Here is an 18,421-nt window from a genome sequence, read left to right as displayed (position 1 = left end):
GTGCAGGTCGAGACCCCACAGAGGCCCCAACATGCTCATCTGCGTCTAGACAACCAGGGAGAGAGAGAGAGGGAATATCCCACTTGGCTACTCATAGAGACAGTGATGCAGTCAGACAGCGTGTCTGTGGATCACTCTCGCAGACACAACCTCACATTGAGCCGGCGGGTTATGGAGATAAGGTGTGCTTTATTTAGCAATGTCAAGATGATGGAGCCTAAATCATGACGCCACCGTTGGCTCCACACCTGCCCGTGGCACAAAGCGAGGGCAGTCCAGCGCACGAGAGTCGAGTGGGCCGACTTTAAAGCTGTCTCTTTTATCTGTGCACAGCAGATCCGAACCGTTCACATGCGGCGATAAAATGGAAGCATTAAAAATGCGTCTGAAGTCTGGGAATTTTTTGTCGCCATGTGTGCCGCAAATACGGAAGAAGTTTGTCTTGCAGATTGTAAAACATATGTAAATAAATTTCCGAGCAAATCGACTGTGATGTTGATAAGGGCTTAATGAACGTGTGATAGCATTACCGTCTTTTAGAAACGCAAAAAATGACTTAACTTTGTTTTCTTTTTTCCCTCTTTCCTTTTTTTTCTGTTTGCCTGGCTCCTATCCATTTTTGTTTGGGTTTTCTTTTTATGTTGGCAGACATGGAAGCTTATGCTATTGTTGCATTCAGTTGCTCCGGCTAAGTGACAGCTAAATGCCTGAAATGCAAAATGTAAATGCAGGAGGAAGAATGTTCCCTCGACAGGGTTGTTACTCTTTTATGCTGATTTGGACCGCATTCTAACTCAAAGACATTTCCTTGACATTCATTTATATTTTGGCTGCATATCTCGTCAGCGCAGCATACTATGCTTATGCATATAGAGAGCTCATCATGCTGTGACTGTGCAGGCCTGGCTCTTGTTCTTGATAGTTTTTTTTTTCTTTTTGGATACTGTGTTTATGATGACTTTTTGTCTGATCCCCATTATTTTCCTCTGTCTCTCTTTTTTTTCTGCCTCAGGATCTGAAGAAGGTGCTGTCTTTCCCCCCATACCCTGGGGAGTTTTTGCACCCGGTCGTGTATGCCTGCACGGCGGTCATGTTGCTCTGCCTCTTCGCCTCCATCATCACGTACATAGTGCACCACAGGTATGAAGAAAATCTCCACCTTGATTTTGTTTAAGTATGCATTTGGGCTTTAATCCCTCCCTGCACGTCTTGCCTCGATTTCTAAAATTGCAGCCATTAATTTCACTTCAACATCTGGACATTCAGGCAGACGCTTATGTAATCTCCTTATTTCCCGCCCTTTTACCTTCATGCTTGTTTTTGACTCTTCTGTCACAGATCCTGAGCTGACTGTGGTGTGAGTCAGATGCTTTAGGCTGGCATAAAGTACTGCAGCCTGTCTGACTAAGAGGATATAAAACATATACACAAATGTGTGTATGTGTAGCTGTGTTTTAGACAGCTACAGCAGAGATATATGCGTCTAATGGATTTCTAAGGAGTACTTTTACCACCTTTGTTCTTTTTATTCGGCATGGAGATGAGGGCAAAAAAATAAAAAAATGGACCCTGTGGCTCTTGTGGTTTTGTACAGTGGCATCTGTCTGCTCATCTTAGTTTCATCTGCTGTGAATGCTGTTATTAAAGCAGGAGGGAGCCTGACTGGCGTATTGTTTCAGCACAGCAATTCATCATCTGTTGTTCTTGTAGAGCATCACTCATTTTATCATATCCTTGGCATTAATGTGGTATTATTGTAATAGCTTTCCATCTATTTTCATATAAAGGAACTAAAAAATATCTCAAATGTCACATTTTCAAAAAATATTGTTTTATAACACAGTTAGCTGATATATTCACAGTCAGATTTTTATTTTCGTTGTTTTTTTCTGTGGGTGGGGTCTCTGTTCTTACGGAGACTGAACTGAATTTATTAAACTATACGAAGGCGCAGAGGCTTTCGCAGTTTACATCCATCTGTGACACCTGGGATGGAGACAGGGTGGGTCCTTCTGCAGTCAGACAGTGATGACAGCATCTGGGGCTCCAAACAGCAGCATCACTTGCTGTCGTCTGGCACTGCAGTATTGACGTTTGAAGGAAAAATTGGAAATCGCCATAGAGGCAGGAGACTGAGATGTTGTGGTTTCGAGTGAAATGAAAAAAACAATTCCCAGATACTGGTGTGCATTTTGTAGTTTTTCCACAAAATGGAATTAGAGACAAAAAGAATCAATTCAAATTCATTTGAATTTCTCTTTGTGGTGTATAGTTAAGGACTGGATTTTTAAACCCGTATTTTGATTTTTGATTATTTAAGCTACCAGGGATCTACCAGGGGGCTGGTTTTTGGCATTTATCTCAGGGCTGGTTTTAGGTTCTCCATCACTTCATCAGGGATCAAAAATGAGCATAGGACTTTATGAGAGGCCCAGTAACTATGTTGTCAGGGTCACCTTGGCCCACAAGGGAAATCGGTCCTGGGTGAGGGGTCAGACTAAGTGTAATTTAAAATAGTCCTATGAAGACAACATCTTGGCACATATCAACATTGCCTGGTGAATGAATGTTGTGGCTCTACCCTGAAGCAAGGCCTGGGAAAGGACTCTGTACATAATAAGCCACATGGGTCCAACCTGCTGTAGGCTCACCACTCACAGGAAGTGTAGCAGCAATCTGGGATACAGTTACAGGCAAAGGCAGAGACCGTGATAAGACCAGGAGAGACCATTCATTAGAAGGTCAGAAAGGAGCTGCGGTTCCTCTGCATCGAAAAGAGCTGAGGTGGTTCAGCACCTCACTGGGATACCCAAGTGGTGCCCAAGAGGCATATCCAACTGGGCACATGCAACTGTGAGGAAACACCAGGGAAGACCCAGGAAATGCTGGAGAGATTATGCATTGCAGCTGGCTAGGGATCACCCTCGTATTCCCCCAAGAAGAGCTGGAGGAGATAACCAGGGAGACACAGGCCTGTGCATCACTGCTTACTTTGCTTCCTCCCCAACATTGAAATGCAGCAGAAAATTGGTTGGAACTGCTGTTCCAATAAGGATGGTAGAGCATCATCGGGATTAAACGATAGTTTGGAGATGTTGTGTTTACATGGATAACACAGCTATGATAATCCCAATAAACTGAACAAAGCCAAGTAGACAGACATTCATTCATCAGAGAGTGCTTTTCGGAGCAAGAATGCAGAAATTCCAGATTAAACTAGAGTGAGAACAAGCCCATATTTAAGATATGATGCCAGAGCTTTTGTGGTGTCTGTCACACACAGGAGAGGGTTAGAGGGCTTTTCTTTCAACAGCGCTCACATTAACAAACTCCAACACCTCCTCCTCCTCCACACCTCCCTCCAGGCTCTCCCTAGTACTAAAACACATCTCTGTTTAGTAACACTTTACTTGTGTAGTATCACTCCAGCTGACTGACAGTATCCAAGCTGTGAAGCGTTGGGACCGTGTTAAATGGGCAGAATAGAATAGAGGCTGTCCAAAGGCACCGTGTGCAGTGGGCACGTTGAATCTGTCACATTCTCACTTCAGCTTACTAACACATACACACATGCATAAATATAGGAATACACTGTGTGCTTTAGTTCTTTCTCTGCTGGCAAGATAATAAGACAGAATATGTGATTAAGAGTGCATGTGATGTATGATGTATGAGCCAAGGAAGAACATAGTGGTGGGTATCACGTCTTTGAACCCCAAATCCTTTGAGTCCAATTGATGAAATTTGAGTCAAAAGTGTTTACAGTCATGACTCAGTGAATATTCGAAAACACTGATATCATGCTGTTAGAGTCAGAGGAATACTTCAGTAATTTCCAGTTTATACAGTAACCATACAGTTTATCTCTATAAACAGATATCTGCATATGAATTTGCATAATATGCATTTGTATCGAGACTTCTTTTGACCCAAAAGCTTTCCGCTTTCAGGTCCGCTAGTCTGCTTGTAGTCTTATCATATTTGAGCAGGCTTTGGTAAAGAGTCTGTGTGGAGTTCAAACAGGGATTTCATATTCCAATGCAATCTCAAAAGCGTCATTTAGGAGCATAGATGATGGGTCTCCATTCAGCACAATCACAAGCCCTACCTGATTTAAATTTGGCTAATCTTCCCTTCAAGATCAGTCCTTGTGCATCTCAACTGATGCCGGTGTGAAAGCTGTTTTTGGTTTTTTTTCTTTGTTTTTTCTTTGTTTTTCAGAATGCTTGTGTGTGCAGTCTGCGATTTCACCATAGACCTCAGACTTACAACTCAGGCCTCAAGGATCTCATTAGCGTTGTTTCCAGCTGGAGCAAGCAGTAAGAAAACTTTAAACCAGCTGCAACCCAGTGGTGAAGCTCACTAGTGAATTGAGTAGTGCACTCAGTAGATAAAAATATACATATTTTCTAAAGTTGATGGACACCAAAAGTGAATCACAAATATTGCACTCTGGACTCACATTTGTCGGGAAAATTAGTTCAAATGAATTCTACTGTTCCTCCAAGTGTGCTGGATGTGCAAATACACAACTGCTTGCTTATATATCCTCTACAAATACATACATACACACTGCCAAAATGATTCGCTCATGTGCCTACACATGCATATGAACGAGAGTGACATTGCATTTTTAATCCATAGGGTTTAATATAGGCCAGACAATCCCTTGAAGCTATAACAGCTTCAACTCTTCTGGGAAGGATTTTCACGAGGTTTAGGAGTGTTTATGGGAATTCTTGACCATTATTCCAGAAGCACATTCGTGAGGTCAGATGCTGACAGATGAGAAGGACTGGCTTCCTGCTCTAATTCATCCCAAAGGTGTTCTGTTGGGTTGAGATGAGGACTCTGTTCAAGCCAGTCAGGTTCTGCCACACTAAACTTGCTCATCCATGTCTTTATCCACCTTGCGCTGTGCACTGGAGGTCTGTAGCATTTGATTCTGCAAAAAGCTGGCGACATCTGAACACTATGCACCTGAGCAGATGCTCTGTGGATTTACGTGGCCTACCACTTCATGGCTGAATGGCTGTTGTTGCCAATCACTTTCATAACTTTGTTATAATACCACTACCAGTTAACTGTGGAATATTCAGTAGTGAGGAATGACTCGCTGTACTCCTTGCATAGGTGGCATCTTATCACGGTACCATGCTGGAGTTCACTGACCTCCTGAGCGCGATCCATTCTTTCACAGAAGCTGTCTGCATGCCTAAGTGTTTGATTTTATACACCTGTGGCCACGGAAGTAACTTGGCTAGGGGAGTGAGTACTTGTGGTAGTGTAGTGTATGTCAAATGTTACTGTCTCTGTGAGTTTGTCTTATTATAATATAATATGGTGGGCCACAGTTCATTGCACTGAACACAAATTATATTATTTTCATATATGAAATAGATTTCAACCATATACCCCAATGCCTTTGCCATGTTTCCTCTTTTTCCTCCATCATAATTAACATGCATTTCCATACAGCGGGTACCATCTAACTGTGTAACGGTGCTGCAGCCTATAGTTTATGGAGCTTCAGCAGCATATTTGGAATGTGTCTGCCACCAGTAAAAAGACTTGGCTCAAACTACTCATTGTATAATGTGTCATATTACACTGTCCATAGCTTTATTGTCCCTTACATTTGGCTGAGGACCGGACACAGGGTGAGAGAGCAGATGCAAAGTCAGGACAGTTTTATTCCCCCTACACTCTGGGAGATGGGGACATGGAGGGTTGCCAGGTTAATGTACTTGACCCAGTGAAAGCCCAGAGCAGAGCCTATGAAAACCTCCTTCAAGGGAGGCCTGAAGCCGGCCTGATTTATGGCCTCTTTGCTGGAAGGAGTTCAGTACCTGGACCGCAGGAGAGGCATCGACAACGGTAGCTTTAATTCTCCCTCCCCTCACACAGAGCAGTGAAGCCCGGCCCCAGAAACACCTCATGGCTCACTGCTGAGCCACTGCTTCATCTACAGTTGGCTCACGTGCAGCTGGGGCTCTGCTCCTCCATTTTGGGGAGTGGAGATTTCCAGCGCATAGTTATATAATTTCAAATGGTGACAGTGACTGTAAGGTTGAAGAGGCTGGAGCTGATGTAGGAAAGTAATTAAAAGAATAGATGGTCTAGTAATTCACACAGTCCAACTAATGTGTTGGTAATGTCTGACCTATTCAGCTTATTTTCAGCTGGGTGAAAAGCGATGGTTTGGGTTACCATAAATGTGCTGCTGCACAGAGCGCGGCTGCTACCATATTTCACAAACAGATGCAGGGCTTAGATGAAAAATGTAAAAACTTCAATTGGCCAAACCAACTGGAGGCATTCTCCTTTTATTTCATCATCAAACCAGCTGATTGATTCTCATTTGTGTACATATGCTGCATGTATTGTACACGAGAAGGTGGTGGAAAAAAGCTGTGTGGAAAGGATGTACATTGAGTTCTTGTAAAAGAATCTGCAAATATCCCTTTGCCTGAGGTCCATCATTCTAAAATAAGCATTATGCATTTTGTAGCAAGGAATTAAATTATTCCTATCTTCTTTTGATGACACAATATTCTGTCTTTCACTTTGTACATGCAGGGATCTTCTTTTTGAAAGGGCCGTTTTTGTTTTTTGGGGGTGTTTTTTTTAATGCACTTTCCTTTTTTTATTGTCACAAGACTTCAAACAGCATTGCTGTAAATAGCATTCTTCTAAAAGTTCAATCAGAATGCACTTAAAAGTAGCTGAACTGATTTTTGCTGTGTAGAAAATACTTGTAAAAATGTGATTTTTGCAGTTCTTTCTGCTTTTAGCAAACAGTATTAATATATTAAATGCAAAGAAATATATGTAGTTTTATGCACTTCAATACTTAGTCTTCTTATAGGGACACCATTTAATTCTTTTTTTTGATAACACAAATGTCATATATTTGACCATATTTACATGATATTCTTTGACTTTGTGTTATGGTGATCTCTATCAACAGATATCTTGCATATGAATATGCAGAGTATGTAGGCAAGCGGCAAGATTTCTGGAATTTGAAGCTTTCCAGTTTCCATTTTTACTCCACTTGTAGTCCATGTTCAGTTTCAGGAGGCTTTGGCTACATGTGTCTACATAAACAGTCTGAATGTCTTACAAGTATGAGCTTTTTATTAGCCTTAAAAGACTGATGAAGTACTGTTGTCACCCTGGCAGGCCGGTAGGCGATGTGGACATCTAAGTTTGCAAATGCGATAACTCGAGAACGAAGCGACGTAGGAGTTTCATTTTGGATACCATTGGTGTATCTACTTGGAGGCTGAGAGGTGCCACTGGCCACCGCCAGTATTTTTAGAGATATATTTGCATTTGTAAACAGTGACTTTCTGGATAAACCAAGGCCCCAAAATATTGACTGTTGCAGGCTAAGTCAGCACAGAAGTTAATGGGTTTCCAGATTAATGTTACCTGGAAGCAACTATTGCTGTGATTTGGTGCTATATAAATGAATAGCATTTAACTGAGTTGCATTTTTTCTAGTGTACCCTTCCAATACCCTTACTCATTGAGAATGAATGGTGCTGTGGTGCCACAATTGATCTTATGTGTATGGTTGATAATGATTGGCTGGGATAGTGCTTCCCAAGTTCTTCAAGAGAAATCTGGTAAAATTCTATGCTCCTCCATCTGAATGTGGAACTGTCTTCAGACAGAAATACAAATAGCTCACAATGTTTCTGCTAATAGTTTTATTTTTTTCATAAAAATGTAAATATCTGCTACTCAGCAGGTGTATTGGTAGTGAAGTATATAAAACTTTGTTTGTACTACTCGGTTTCTATAGACAGCATTACCAGGTTTTACTGTTAATATATATGGTAGGAGATAAATGATAAAACTGATGCTGACCTTTGTAAATAATACTGAAAGTAACACAATTTCAACCAAATTTACAAAAGGTAATCCACAAAACTCTTCACAGTATGGTATTTATCACTATTTATCAACTAATTCTTTTTCTCTTGAACCTTTTTTTTGGCAGTGCAATCCGCATCAGTCGGAAGGGATGGCATATGCTGCTCAACTTCTGTTTCCACACAGCGCTGACCTTCGCTGTGTTTGCTGGCGGCATCAATCGAATCAAATACCCCATCATCTGTCAAGCAGTAAGTGCATTCCCTTTTCATTCGTCCCACTCTCAAAGCTTTTCAAAAAATTGATTGTGAATGTCTATTCAGGTGTCAGCAACCAGGCCACTGGGTGCAGTATGTGGATGTACAATAACCCCGCTTTGTGTGTCTTTCATGCTTCAGCTGCATGTATGGTCTGGTCACTCTTTTAGTAAAGTGGTGGCCCAGTGAGTGCAGATGATTCAGGCCTTCCCATCATAACTGCACTCAGTAGCAGGCTCTCTATTGTCTATCTTTGTCTCTTTCTTTTTGCCCAGGGGTTAGTGGTGGGCATTGTGGCACAAACATTGTGGATGTTTTAGAAATTGTTAGCATATAAAAGATTTTCTGGTCAATAGAATTTTGTACAAACATGCTTTTTTATGGAAATTTCAATGTTGCATTTATCACATCGCTTTTCATTAAAGGCACCCTGTCTGTGTACTTGAGATGCAACATGATTGTTGTTGATTGCGTGTCTGTCTTCATAAATAACCGCAAAAGCCGTTTCAAAGGATTTTTAAATTACTTTAGATGCATCCGAACACAAATGAAATAAGCTCCAGGATTTTTACATGTTTTAATAGTATTTGTATTTGCTTGATGAAACACTTGTTTGCTATGTTGCGCTCCTATCCGTGACAAGGCAGTAATGTGTTAAGTTTGTGTATGATGGTTTATGGTTCATCATTTGTGTTTTTCTCAACGTAACATCTGCGCAGATTTTGTTTTTTTGCCAAGCTTGTGGGTTACTGTAAAAAATATTGAATGCATTATGGTCCCTGGATAAATTGAGGGCCCCTGCATGCTTAAGGTGTTATCACTCCTCTGAGGCATTGGGAATCTTATAGTATAGGCATTCTTTAATTTGGTATATGGCGTGCTTTTTAGATGAGTCCTGAAGCTCACATCATTGAAAGTGTTTTAGATTTAGAGTTCAGTCACTGCTCATGAGCTCGGGTCTTTCATGTCCCTGCCTGCAGGTACTGTAGCCCTTTTTATCCTCTACAGCCTTGATGAGGGTTGCATAGATTTAGGTAAATCATATGTGGTTAGCTGGGCCAAAGACGGTGAGGCAGTTGAATGACAATGGAGACCATCACAGCAATCACTGAGCCTAGCTATAGATAGAGAAACAGGCCCTGGATAGCAGTGACTGCATTTTCATATTGAAATACTTGCATAAAAATCTAAATAACACTTTCTACACTCTGGTACTCCACTTGAACTTAGAGTGTAGCTGTTTTTGACAGAGTTTGTAACTTGAAAACAGAAAAAATACCAGAATAAAATCACATCAAAAATGAAATGTCTCAGTATATACACAACAGATGTTCATGGTTCCAAGAGGGTGTCACCTAAAGAATATACTGATTCGCTGAATTGAAATAATTAGGCACCATAACTTCCCTATCTGTGAATAATAAACACATACATACTTATTATATGCTGTAACTATAAAGCTAATACAGTACTGTGCAAAACTCTTGAGCCACGCCTCGTTTCTTTATATTTTTCCATGAAAAAAGGGAAATAGGGGTAAAGAAACATGCAGTTTGTGAAAGAGTTTGTGAAATTCTAATGTGCTTGAAAGTCAATATTTAGTATGACCACCTTTGTTCTTCACACAACTTGATCTCACTTGGGCAAGTTTTCTTGTAATTTCTTTGGATAGATTGCAGGAATAGTTCTGCAGGCTTCTCGAAGGAAAGACAAAACCATCTGCCATGATCGGTTGGGGGTGAGGGGAAGGAGACAGGACAAAAGACACACTGTGGAAGAAAGCCAGAGCTTAGTACTAACTAATGATTAAATGCAAAGTGGTGTTTAAACACATAAAGAATGAAGAAGAGTGAGGGAAAAAGAAACCCTCAGTGCTCAATGGGAAGCCCCCAGTAGCCAAGCCTTAATTCAACAAAATTAAGGGAGGATTCAGGGTCACCTAACTAAACAGTTTATCAAAAAGGAAAGTTTTGAACCTAATCTTAAAAGTAGAGAGGGTGTCTGTCCCCTGAATCCAAACTGGGAGCTGGTTTCGCAAATAGCTGAAGGCGCTGCCTGGCATTCTACTTTTACTTTATCATTTCTGTGTCATGCTGAAAAATAAAGCCATTACTAATTAGATGTTTTCCAGATGGTTTTGCGTGGTGGATCCACATATCGCCACACTTTCCTGTGTTCATAATTCCATTAGTTTTGATGAGATCCCAGACAGCACTGGCTAAAATGCAGCCAAAACAATGACAAAGCCTCCACCATGTTTTAGAGATGGCTGTAGACACTCACTGTTGTTCACTGGCCTCCATACATCACTTTGGTTTTTTCGGATGGTCTCTTTAGGGATCGCCACAGTGGATCATCTGCCTCCATCTCACCCTGTTCTAACATCCTTCTGTTATACCAATCCCCTGCATGTCCTTCTTCTCTATATTGGCAAATCTTCTTTTTTCTTCCTGCCTCACAGCTCCATATTAAACACTCTTTGTCCAATATATCAAACATCCCCCTCTCTAACTTTTACAGAAGCCCATGAAAAATATTAAATTAAAATGTCAACATATGTGAATTTGTAAAGAAGCTGGAAAAATCAAAGAGGCTCCTGACATAATTGCTGTGTCTCTGATGTTTGCGATAGTTGACAGCGTCAGAAAGAATGAAAGTGAGAATAAAAAACAATATGTCTCTCCTTTAACTTTTTTACATGGTTAGAATACCATATGGTCCCTGTGGATTTCCTATCCATTTGATTGATAGCTTGACCGACCTCAGTAGTGAGCATGAAACATCAGCTGGAGCAGAGCATCTTCCACTGTCAGTTCACCTCAGCAGGGGGGCATTTACTGTATGTAGCCACAAAGAGATTGATGTACACCTCTTTTCTACTTCTCACTCACAGTTTAGACTGTCTTCAGTCACTACTTGTTTGGATCAGTTGGCCTCCGATGCTCCATTTTTTGTGTGCGCTATCACACATTTGGGACTCAACTCCTTCTTCTGCTGTCACAAGCACTTTAGGTGGCCTCCTATTCCATAGTGTAACAACTCTACCTCTGCTGAAATATAGCCAGCTTTTCTTGAGTTGTCTAGCAGAAGGCTTGCTGACAGGCATGTCTTAAAAAAGTCACCACTTGTGTCACAGCCGTCAAGTCTTCCCGTACGATGGTAACTGACACAAAATGGCTGGTATTTGTCCCTTTACTCTTAGAGAAATGGTGAAAGGGACACAAGAGTAACTTAACTAGTTTTTGTCTAGTGAAGCACATCAAATCATTTTTGATTACTTGACATAAAAAAACACCCACAGGGATAAGAAATTCAAATCTTCTATCATTTATTTTACGAATAAGGTGCAATTTAGATCAAGTTCAGAACTATTTGCACTGCTCAGATGCATAGTGGTTTTAAATTTTAGAAGAGAAGTGGTGTACTAATGTACCTTTTGCAGATCTTAATGAACAGAGAATGTGGTTATCTTCTTCTAATGCTTATGAAGGCGAAGTTATATTTTCAAATAATACACAATTAGATTTTTGCATGTAGCATAGCCTGATGTTGAAGGTCATCAGAGTAAGAATAATGTAAGAATAAAGACATGGTGGTCCTCACAGAAACATGAGCGACTTCACTATAAGAATTCAACTGTTATCTTTCGTTTCTGTGCCATTTACTCCTCATTTTCTTAAAAGCTGGATGAAATTTAGCTTCTGTACCACTGAGTGTATAGGTGGCTGGGAGACATCGACTTTTCAGCATTCAGTACAAGCTTCAGAGGAGAGAAGAATGAATGACATTCAATCATATTGAGGAATGTGTCATCTGCATAAAACATCATCTAAACTTAGTATGAGCTATATGTTGTTCTATATGCTTTTGAGTTGTGGCATTGTAAACAAGCACTTTGGCTGGTGTGTCCATGTTTTGAGTTTTTCACTCGATTAGATACCTAAGCATTTTAAAATGTACTAAATTAAGCGTTTGTTGCAATAATCTGTTGCCTCTAAATGTTTTTTTCTCTTTTTTTAGGTTTGTCCTTGAATTGTACATCAGTGTTTAATGTTTTGAAAGGACAAGAAATAATGTTATTATTTTCAAAAACCTATTTCTTTTTAGAAAAAGGTTGTTATTTGAATTCTACTTATGTAGCCACACACAATCTCCTGCTTTCCCGCAATATCAGTGCAGAGTTTTCTGATGGAGCTGTGTAATTTAGCTGACCTTGCCGCTGGTTTTTAACGTACTTACCTTTCATTCATTTATTCAACTTTGTCCTGGGGCCTTTGAATACTTTTTGATGCTCCTCCTTTACCTAATCACTGCTAGCAAAATCACACTTGGCAGATTTGGGAAGGAGCCCAGATTGTCTTCAATCCCACTGGGATCGAGGCAGGCCCCACCAGACACAATTTGGGATAATTACAGGAATGCTTGAGGAGATGTGTGATCTCACGATGCATATACACAGTCAGGTTCACACACGGATACACGCATTGCCTGCTAAATTCACTGTACCCCCCGATCACCCCGCCAACCTCCTTACGCACACACTTACCCCCCTTTCCCTTCCCAGGAGGAAAAATAAGTACATGCTCTCGCTCCAAACTAAGCAACTTCAAGGAGCTCTGAGTCTAGATTTGGCAGTTCTCGCAAGACTTCAAGCACACACTCCCCACCCAGTCTTCACCCATCCCCCCTCCAACACCCCCCACCCCCTCCTTTTCCTTCCACACCTGCATCCCATACTCGTCTGCCTGTTCTTCTGTCTGTATGCCAGTCTTCAGTCGTGCACCGCTACTCCACCCACTGTGGCACTGTCGCTATGCAGCATCCAATGTCTTTACAGCTTCAAAGTCAAAGTCATCTCTAATCTCAATTTCTATCTTTTCTTCAAACAAGGCTTGCTTTATCATTGATTTGAGCAACACCCTAGCTGTCACACTACATTTTCTGCTTGCCCGGGCTAAGCAGGAGAACAACATACAGTATACCACTGTTTCCACTCGACTTACCTCATGTTACCTCAGACCATCAAAATTTGGATTACACATCGCAGATGACTGTTCACTGAGTGTGACCGGCGTTAAATAACCTATTAATTTAGAAAAGAATTTGGCTAAGGATGACCTAGATCTGAGGTTACATCCAAGTGTCAGCTTAAAGATGCTATACAGAGGATTTCCCTAATTAGCACCGCACTGTGAAATTAGTTGTGATGGCAAAAGCTGTGAAAGCGAGAGAGAGAGAGAGAAGGCATTACAGTATAGCAGTGATTTTGCTTTGTTTTTCCATTGGGTCTACTTTGACTGTTCCCAAGTTTACATAAATACATCCCATACATCCCATACATAAATACTGTAGCTTAGAGTAGACTGGTTACCCATGTACCAAAAATAATTTGGAAACAATATAACAAAGTTGTGATAAAAGATAAAACACTTTAAAGGTAGTTTTTAATATCGCACTTTTAGTCTGTGCCAAATGTTTTAAAACAGATTATCTGACAATATTTACTGAAATAAAAATGTAGTATAGAGTTTATTGAAAATTCTTAATCGCTTGTTATTTTCCACATTTCTTTTCCCTCCAGAACTATGATAATGTTTATTCAAATTTCAAATCAGTTTTCAAGGACTAGGTTCACTGAAAAAAATACTATGAAACTGATTATTGTGATTTCCAGTCAGAAGGTATAAAGAGCACACATTCTTTTCTAGACTTACAATATTATTGTTGCCTTATTATTCTGCTTTTCCTCATTTTCTGTCATATATTTTACAACAGTCACCTTGAAGGGAAGGAAAAAAAAACAGATTTCTTGCCTTTACTATCATCTAATACAAAAGAGTGTCTAATAAATTATTATAATTATAAAAAAATAAATACTCTGTAGTTTACATACAGTTCTGGTCAAAAGTTTCGCGGTCAGGAAATACAATGTGTGTGAAAATAAGTCGAAATCAGAAATGATTTATGATTATTTGTGATAAATGTTTCTATTAACCATTAATGGTGGTTTATGAGATGAAAAAACATGTTTATTTTTTACTTTAGTTTTTCAACAAGACACTTATAGGATTAGTGAGAATACAAAAACGATGCTGATTCCTTATTAATTTAACATTAATTTCACATGATGTTTTTGTTCCTACTGAATCTGACTTGTGTAAAAACTGACTTCTCATCTGTTTCTTGTCCCATCTGTTGCTAATTTAGTCGGTCATGAAACGCCATTTACCTGAAAGCCCAGCACACCTAGCCAGCTACCCTTCTAACATGATGTAGTGCGTGTTTAGGAGCTAGTAGAATCCTGGGGTTCACTCTTGCACTGTGTACTGATACTGCAGAAGGACATGCTAGTGCTTTGACAAGTTGCTACTCTTCTTCCACTGACCACACATGTATGGAGGAAAGTAGCTGACAAATCAAAATCAAGCCACTCTTTTTTTTTTTTGTGAAGTGTTCATTTTTTTATGTCTCACCAACATCTCCATACGAGATAAAAGAGGGACTTTGAGGAGACGGAAGCGGTGACTGTTTTAATGGGGACACATTGATCAGGCTTCCTGGGCTGCTTCCAGCCTCTGTTTTGTTAACTGTGTGATCATTGTGCTGCTGCTCACTGATCCGATTATTGACTGAAATTTTGTATTTACCCAGATTCTGTGCTAACAATGGCACATCAGGTGAAAGCACACACCAGCTCTGAATAGTAAAACATCAAATATCAAAATATTGCTGTGTTTTTTAGGAGTCAGGTCCCTCAAGTATATACCAGTCTAAATGATGCACCTTTCACAGACTCAATAACGAATACAGAGGGTCACAAATAGCTCCAGTCACCAATGGTTACAGCTATAATTGTGACCACCTTTGGTTCTGAAAGACACCAGAAATTCTGCTTTATTATCAAAAAAAATGTTAGCATAGGGTTTTTTAAGCACACACTCACACACACACACACTACTGGTCCACTGCAGCTTGTGTGTGATTTTTTTTGAAAAACTGCCAGATGGGCAACTATAGCTGTGTCGCTTTATTATTGCTGACTTGTCTCAGCTGATGTGGACATTAAAGTTTTGTTGCCATTTGATTGATCATGCAGTTGCAACAGCAAAACAATATTCAGGACATTAATCAGCCAGTAACAATCACAGGTCACGCTCCGTACGTTAATATGAGAACCCCCTCCTCCCCCATTAAAACCATATTTAAAAACACACTTCCCTTCTGTCTGTTCTTGGCACTAATGAAGCTCTGAAGAGTGTGGACTCTGAAGCTGTGATTGACTTACCACCCACTCTCTGCTCTCTATAACCAGCTCAAGGACACTTCCAATTAGCATCTGGACTGGTAGCTCGAGTCCCTAGGCCTTTCGTGCTGGAGAGAAGCCATTTGATTGGGTACCTCAGGTTGCCAGTACATCATGAACGCACTGACTGGTTGGAGAAAAGGCTCAGTGCATTTTAATCTTCTCTATCCATTCTCCTTTCTGTCTTTTTTTTGCAACTGTCATGTCTGTGCTCTCTGTCTGTGAGCTAGCAAAGCTTTTAAACAAAGTTAGATTAGTTTCCCCATTCAAATGTAATTCATGAATATTAAAACACGAGGAACAGAGATATGTGTACAGTGCGTTTTTGGAAAAACAATCACACACTGATAGTTGTCAACGTGACTGACATTTATATTCAGGTTTGTTATTCACGGTGCACACCTCATGTCCTCTAACTCAACTGATAAGGAGCTGCTCAGTATCCACCAGTATAACCTCACTATGCTGCTCTTATCCTAGACAACCTTGATGATTCAATAGCAGTTTTTGAACCTGTCTTTCCGTCATTCTACTATTGTCTTTTAGTGGAGGATAACACAAAGCAGCCAGGTCTTTAAGGAAAATGTCTGTGGAGACACCCTTGGAGTGACATTGATGGTTATTTTCTCAAGAGGAGTGGCAGCTCATCCTGAACACTTTTCTTCTTTGAGTTACAGGGATATAATGAAGTCTGACATTTTTCACAGAGACACACTTTACAGTATTATGTATAAGCAAAAGTTCAGCAAAGTCAAAGAAGTAACTTGATGCACCCTCCGTCACCCAATCTCAGGTCGGGGTCGTGCTGCACTACTCGTCTTTGTCAACCATGCTGTGGCTCGGGGTGACAGCGAGGAACATTTATAAACAGGTGACCAAGAAGCCTCCACAGAGTCAAGACAGTGACCCGCCTCCGCGCCCTAAACAGCCCTTATTGAGGTAAGCACAGATGTCCTCGCAACCCTTCCCAACCCTGAATGCCGCTCAACAGAAAGTTCATAAACATTTGTGCGCACATATGTGTTTGTGTGTGTGTGTGTGGTACTTTTCTTTGGTCTTTTTTGATTGCTTCATGTGTGCCTTTAGAGGCCAAGGACGGTTCACTGCGCAGTTATTTGCTTTCTTATTTCATTTTTTTGTATATACACAACTTGACTGAGGTTGAGATATACTGTCATAGTAGGTTTATACATTCACATTTTGACGAAAGAAGTTTTCAGATGAGTAAAAATACAAATACAGCGATGATCGATATACTCAGTTATAAGGGTCCTGCCCCAGACCCCTGGGTCTTATATTGTGTTGTCTATTTTATGTGTCACGCACTATACATTGATTAGCACTGTTGATTTGGTTTCTACTGGTCTTTTTGTATGGAGTTTGAATGTTTTTCCCTGTGCCCTCATAGGTTTCCTCCAGGTGGTCTAGTTTCCTCCCACGGGCTAAACACACAACTATTGGCTTGACTGATGATTCTAAAGGGCCATGGATGTAAGGCCGATAAAGGGCTTAAACTATATAGAGTAAAACGCTGTGTGGTTAAATGTGGCTTGTAATCTAAAGCTCTTTGACTGATCAGCAAGGCTGGAAAAGCACTGTATAAATAGCTTTATATTTACTCCCAATATTGTGTGACTTTGAGGATTTAGCACATTAACTTTCACAGTTGTTAGAACAACAAAGTCACACCATAACATAAACTAGCTAACAGATGGAGGCAGTGGTAGACCAGCACTTTCACTTTGGAGTGAGAAGTAGTTTTTCACAAACAGGTTTTTTTTTTCACTGGCTTTATAGGTGGAAGAAAAACCTTTTGCCAGTTTCCCATTGTCAGCAGTACAGTGATTAGTAATAAACTATGGATAAGTACCTTCATGCACCTACTAAAGCTAACAGCTAACAATATGTGGAATATTTGTGATAAGCTAACTTTGCAGAGTTAGCAACATAGCATCCTCTATACCAGCAATCCCCAACCTCCGGGCCTGTCTGTGAATCGTTTGGTACCGGGCCGTGAGCGTTGAGGCTCAAGTGTGAAATTTTTGGTTTTCAGGGGTTTCATCGGTTTTTATCATTATTTATTTTTAATCGGTTTTATCATTAACTCGGTTTCTCTGGGTCTTTCCCCGTGTGTTATGAATAAATCTTCCTTTTTTTGGTACCGGTACTGGTTTTATTTTGTTGTATTTATCCACGACACCTTAAAGGCCGGTCCGTGAAAATATTGTCGAACATAAGCCGATCAGTGGTGCAAAAAAGGTTGGAGACCGCTGCTTCATACCCTTTGAGTTGGTGGGATAATGAGTATTGCTAGTTTGACATGGAAACAGAATAAAATTCTTAGTGGCTTTTAAATAGCTAAATATGTGTTTGTCAGATTACTCAGCCATTCCCTTGGGCACGTGTGAGCTACGTGGACTTTACTGTGGAGTAAACTTTTGCATCTTTGTGTCTCACACTAGTTTAGGCTCAGGTGTTTCAGAGGGGAGCAACTGTCATGCAAGTGTTGCATAATTTATATGAAAATAAAAACCCAGTTGGTTTGCATTATTCAACATCAACAGCGAGATGGCTATCAAGACTTTCTGTTGATACACTTTGCATCACCTTATTGATTTCTCCCACATGCCCATGTTAGTGTCTTGGGTGTTGAATAGTAAGGAGTGACTTCATGTGAAAACTGATAAACCACTGATTAGAGAACTTTAAATTCCTTGTAATCAGCCAATTTCCTGAAGAGAGACCACTTAAGATGGATAGAGGTTGTTGTTAGGGGTGACATTCAAGGTTAATATGAATATGTAGTATACCGTCAGTCATCAGCAGCTCTCAGTAGGGCATTTCCTGAATTTCCCCACTGAGCTTGTCTAGCTAATCAACTTGTCTGATATTTTCAGGACATTAAGAAACAGCCTCACTGAACTATGGCAGACTGACCAGAAAGCGTTTTGATCTGTTTGCTAGAATCATTGCAATC

At 40.3% G+C, this 18,421-nt stretch overlaps 1 protein-coding gene across 1 annotated transcript in view; it reads left to right on the top strand.

Annotated features, from left to right (window-relative positions):
- Positions 1 to 18,421, top strand: part of LOC134639925 (adhesion G protein-coupled receptor A3) — a 184,095-nt gene that overhangs the window by 156,072 nt on the left and 9,602 nt on the right. Inside the window, exons 15-17 of the mRNA XM_063491443.1 lie at positions 1,013 to 1,140; positions 8,012 to 8,135; positions 16,238 to 16,383. Coding sequence (XP_063347513.1) covers positions 1,013 to 1,140; positions 8,012 to 8,135; positions 16,238 to 16,383 — 398 coding nt within the window. The remainder of the gene's footprint in view (positions 1 to 1,012; positions 1,141 to 8,011; positions 8,136 to 16,237; positions 16,384 to 18,421) is intronic.

This window comes from Pelmatolapia mariae, linkage group LG13 (assembly GCF_036321145.2).
Source record: "Pelmatolapia mariae isolate MD_Pm_ZW linkage group LG13, Pm_UMD_F_2, whole genome shotgun sequence".
Taxonomy (NCBI): domain Eukaryota; kingdom Metazoa; phylum Chordata; class Actinopteri; order Cichliformes; family Cichlidae; genus Pelmatolapia; species Pelmatolapia mariae.
The sequence above is the reverse complement of the archived record's forward strand: the minus strand, read 5'-3'. Positions and strand labels throughout refer to the sequence as shown.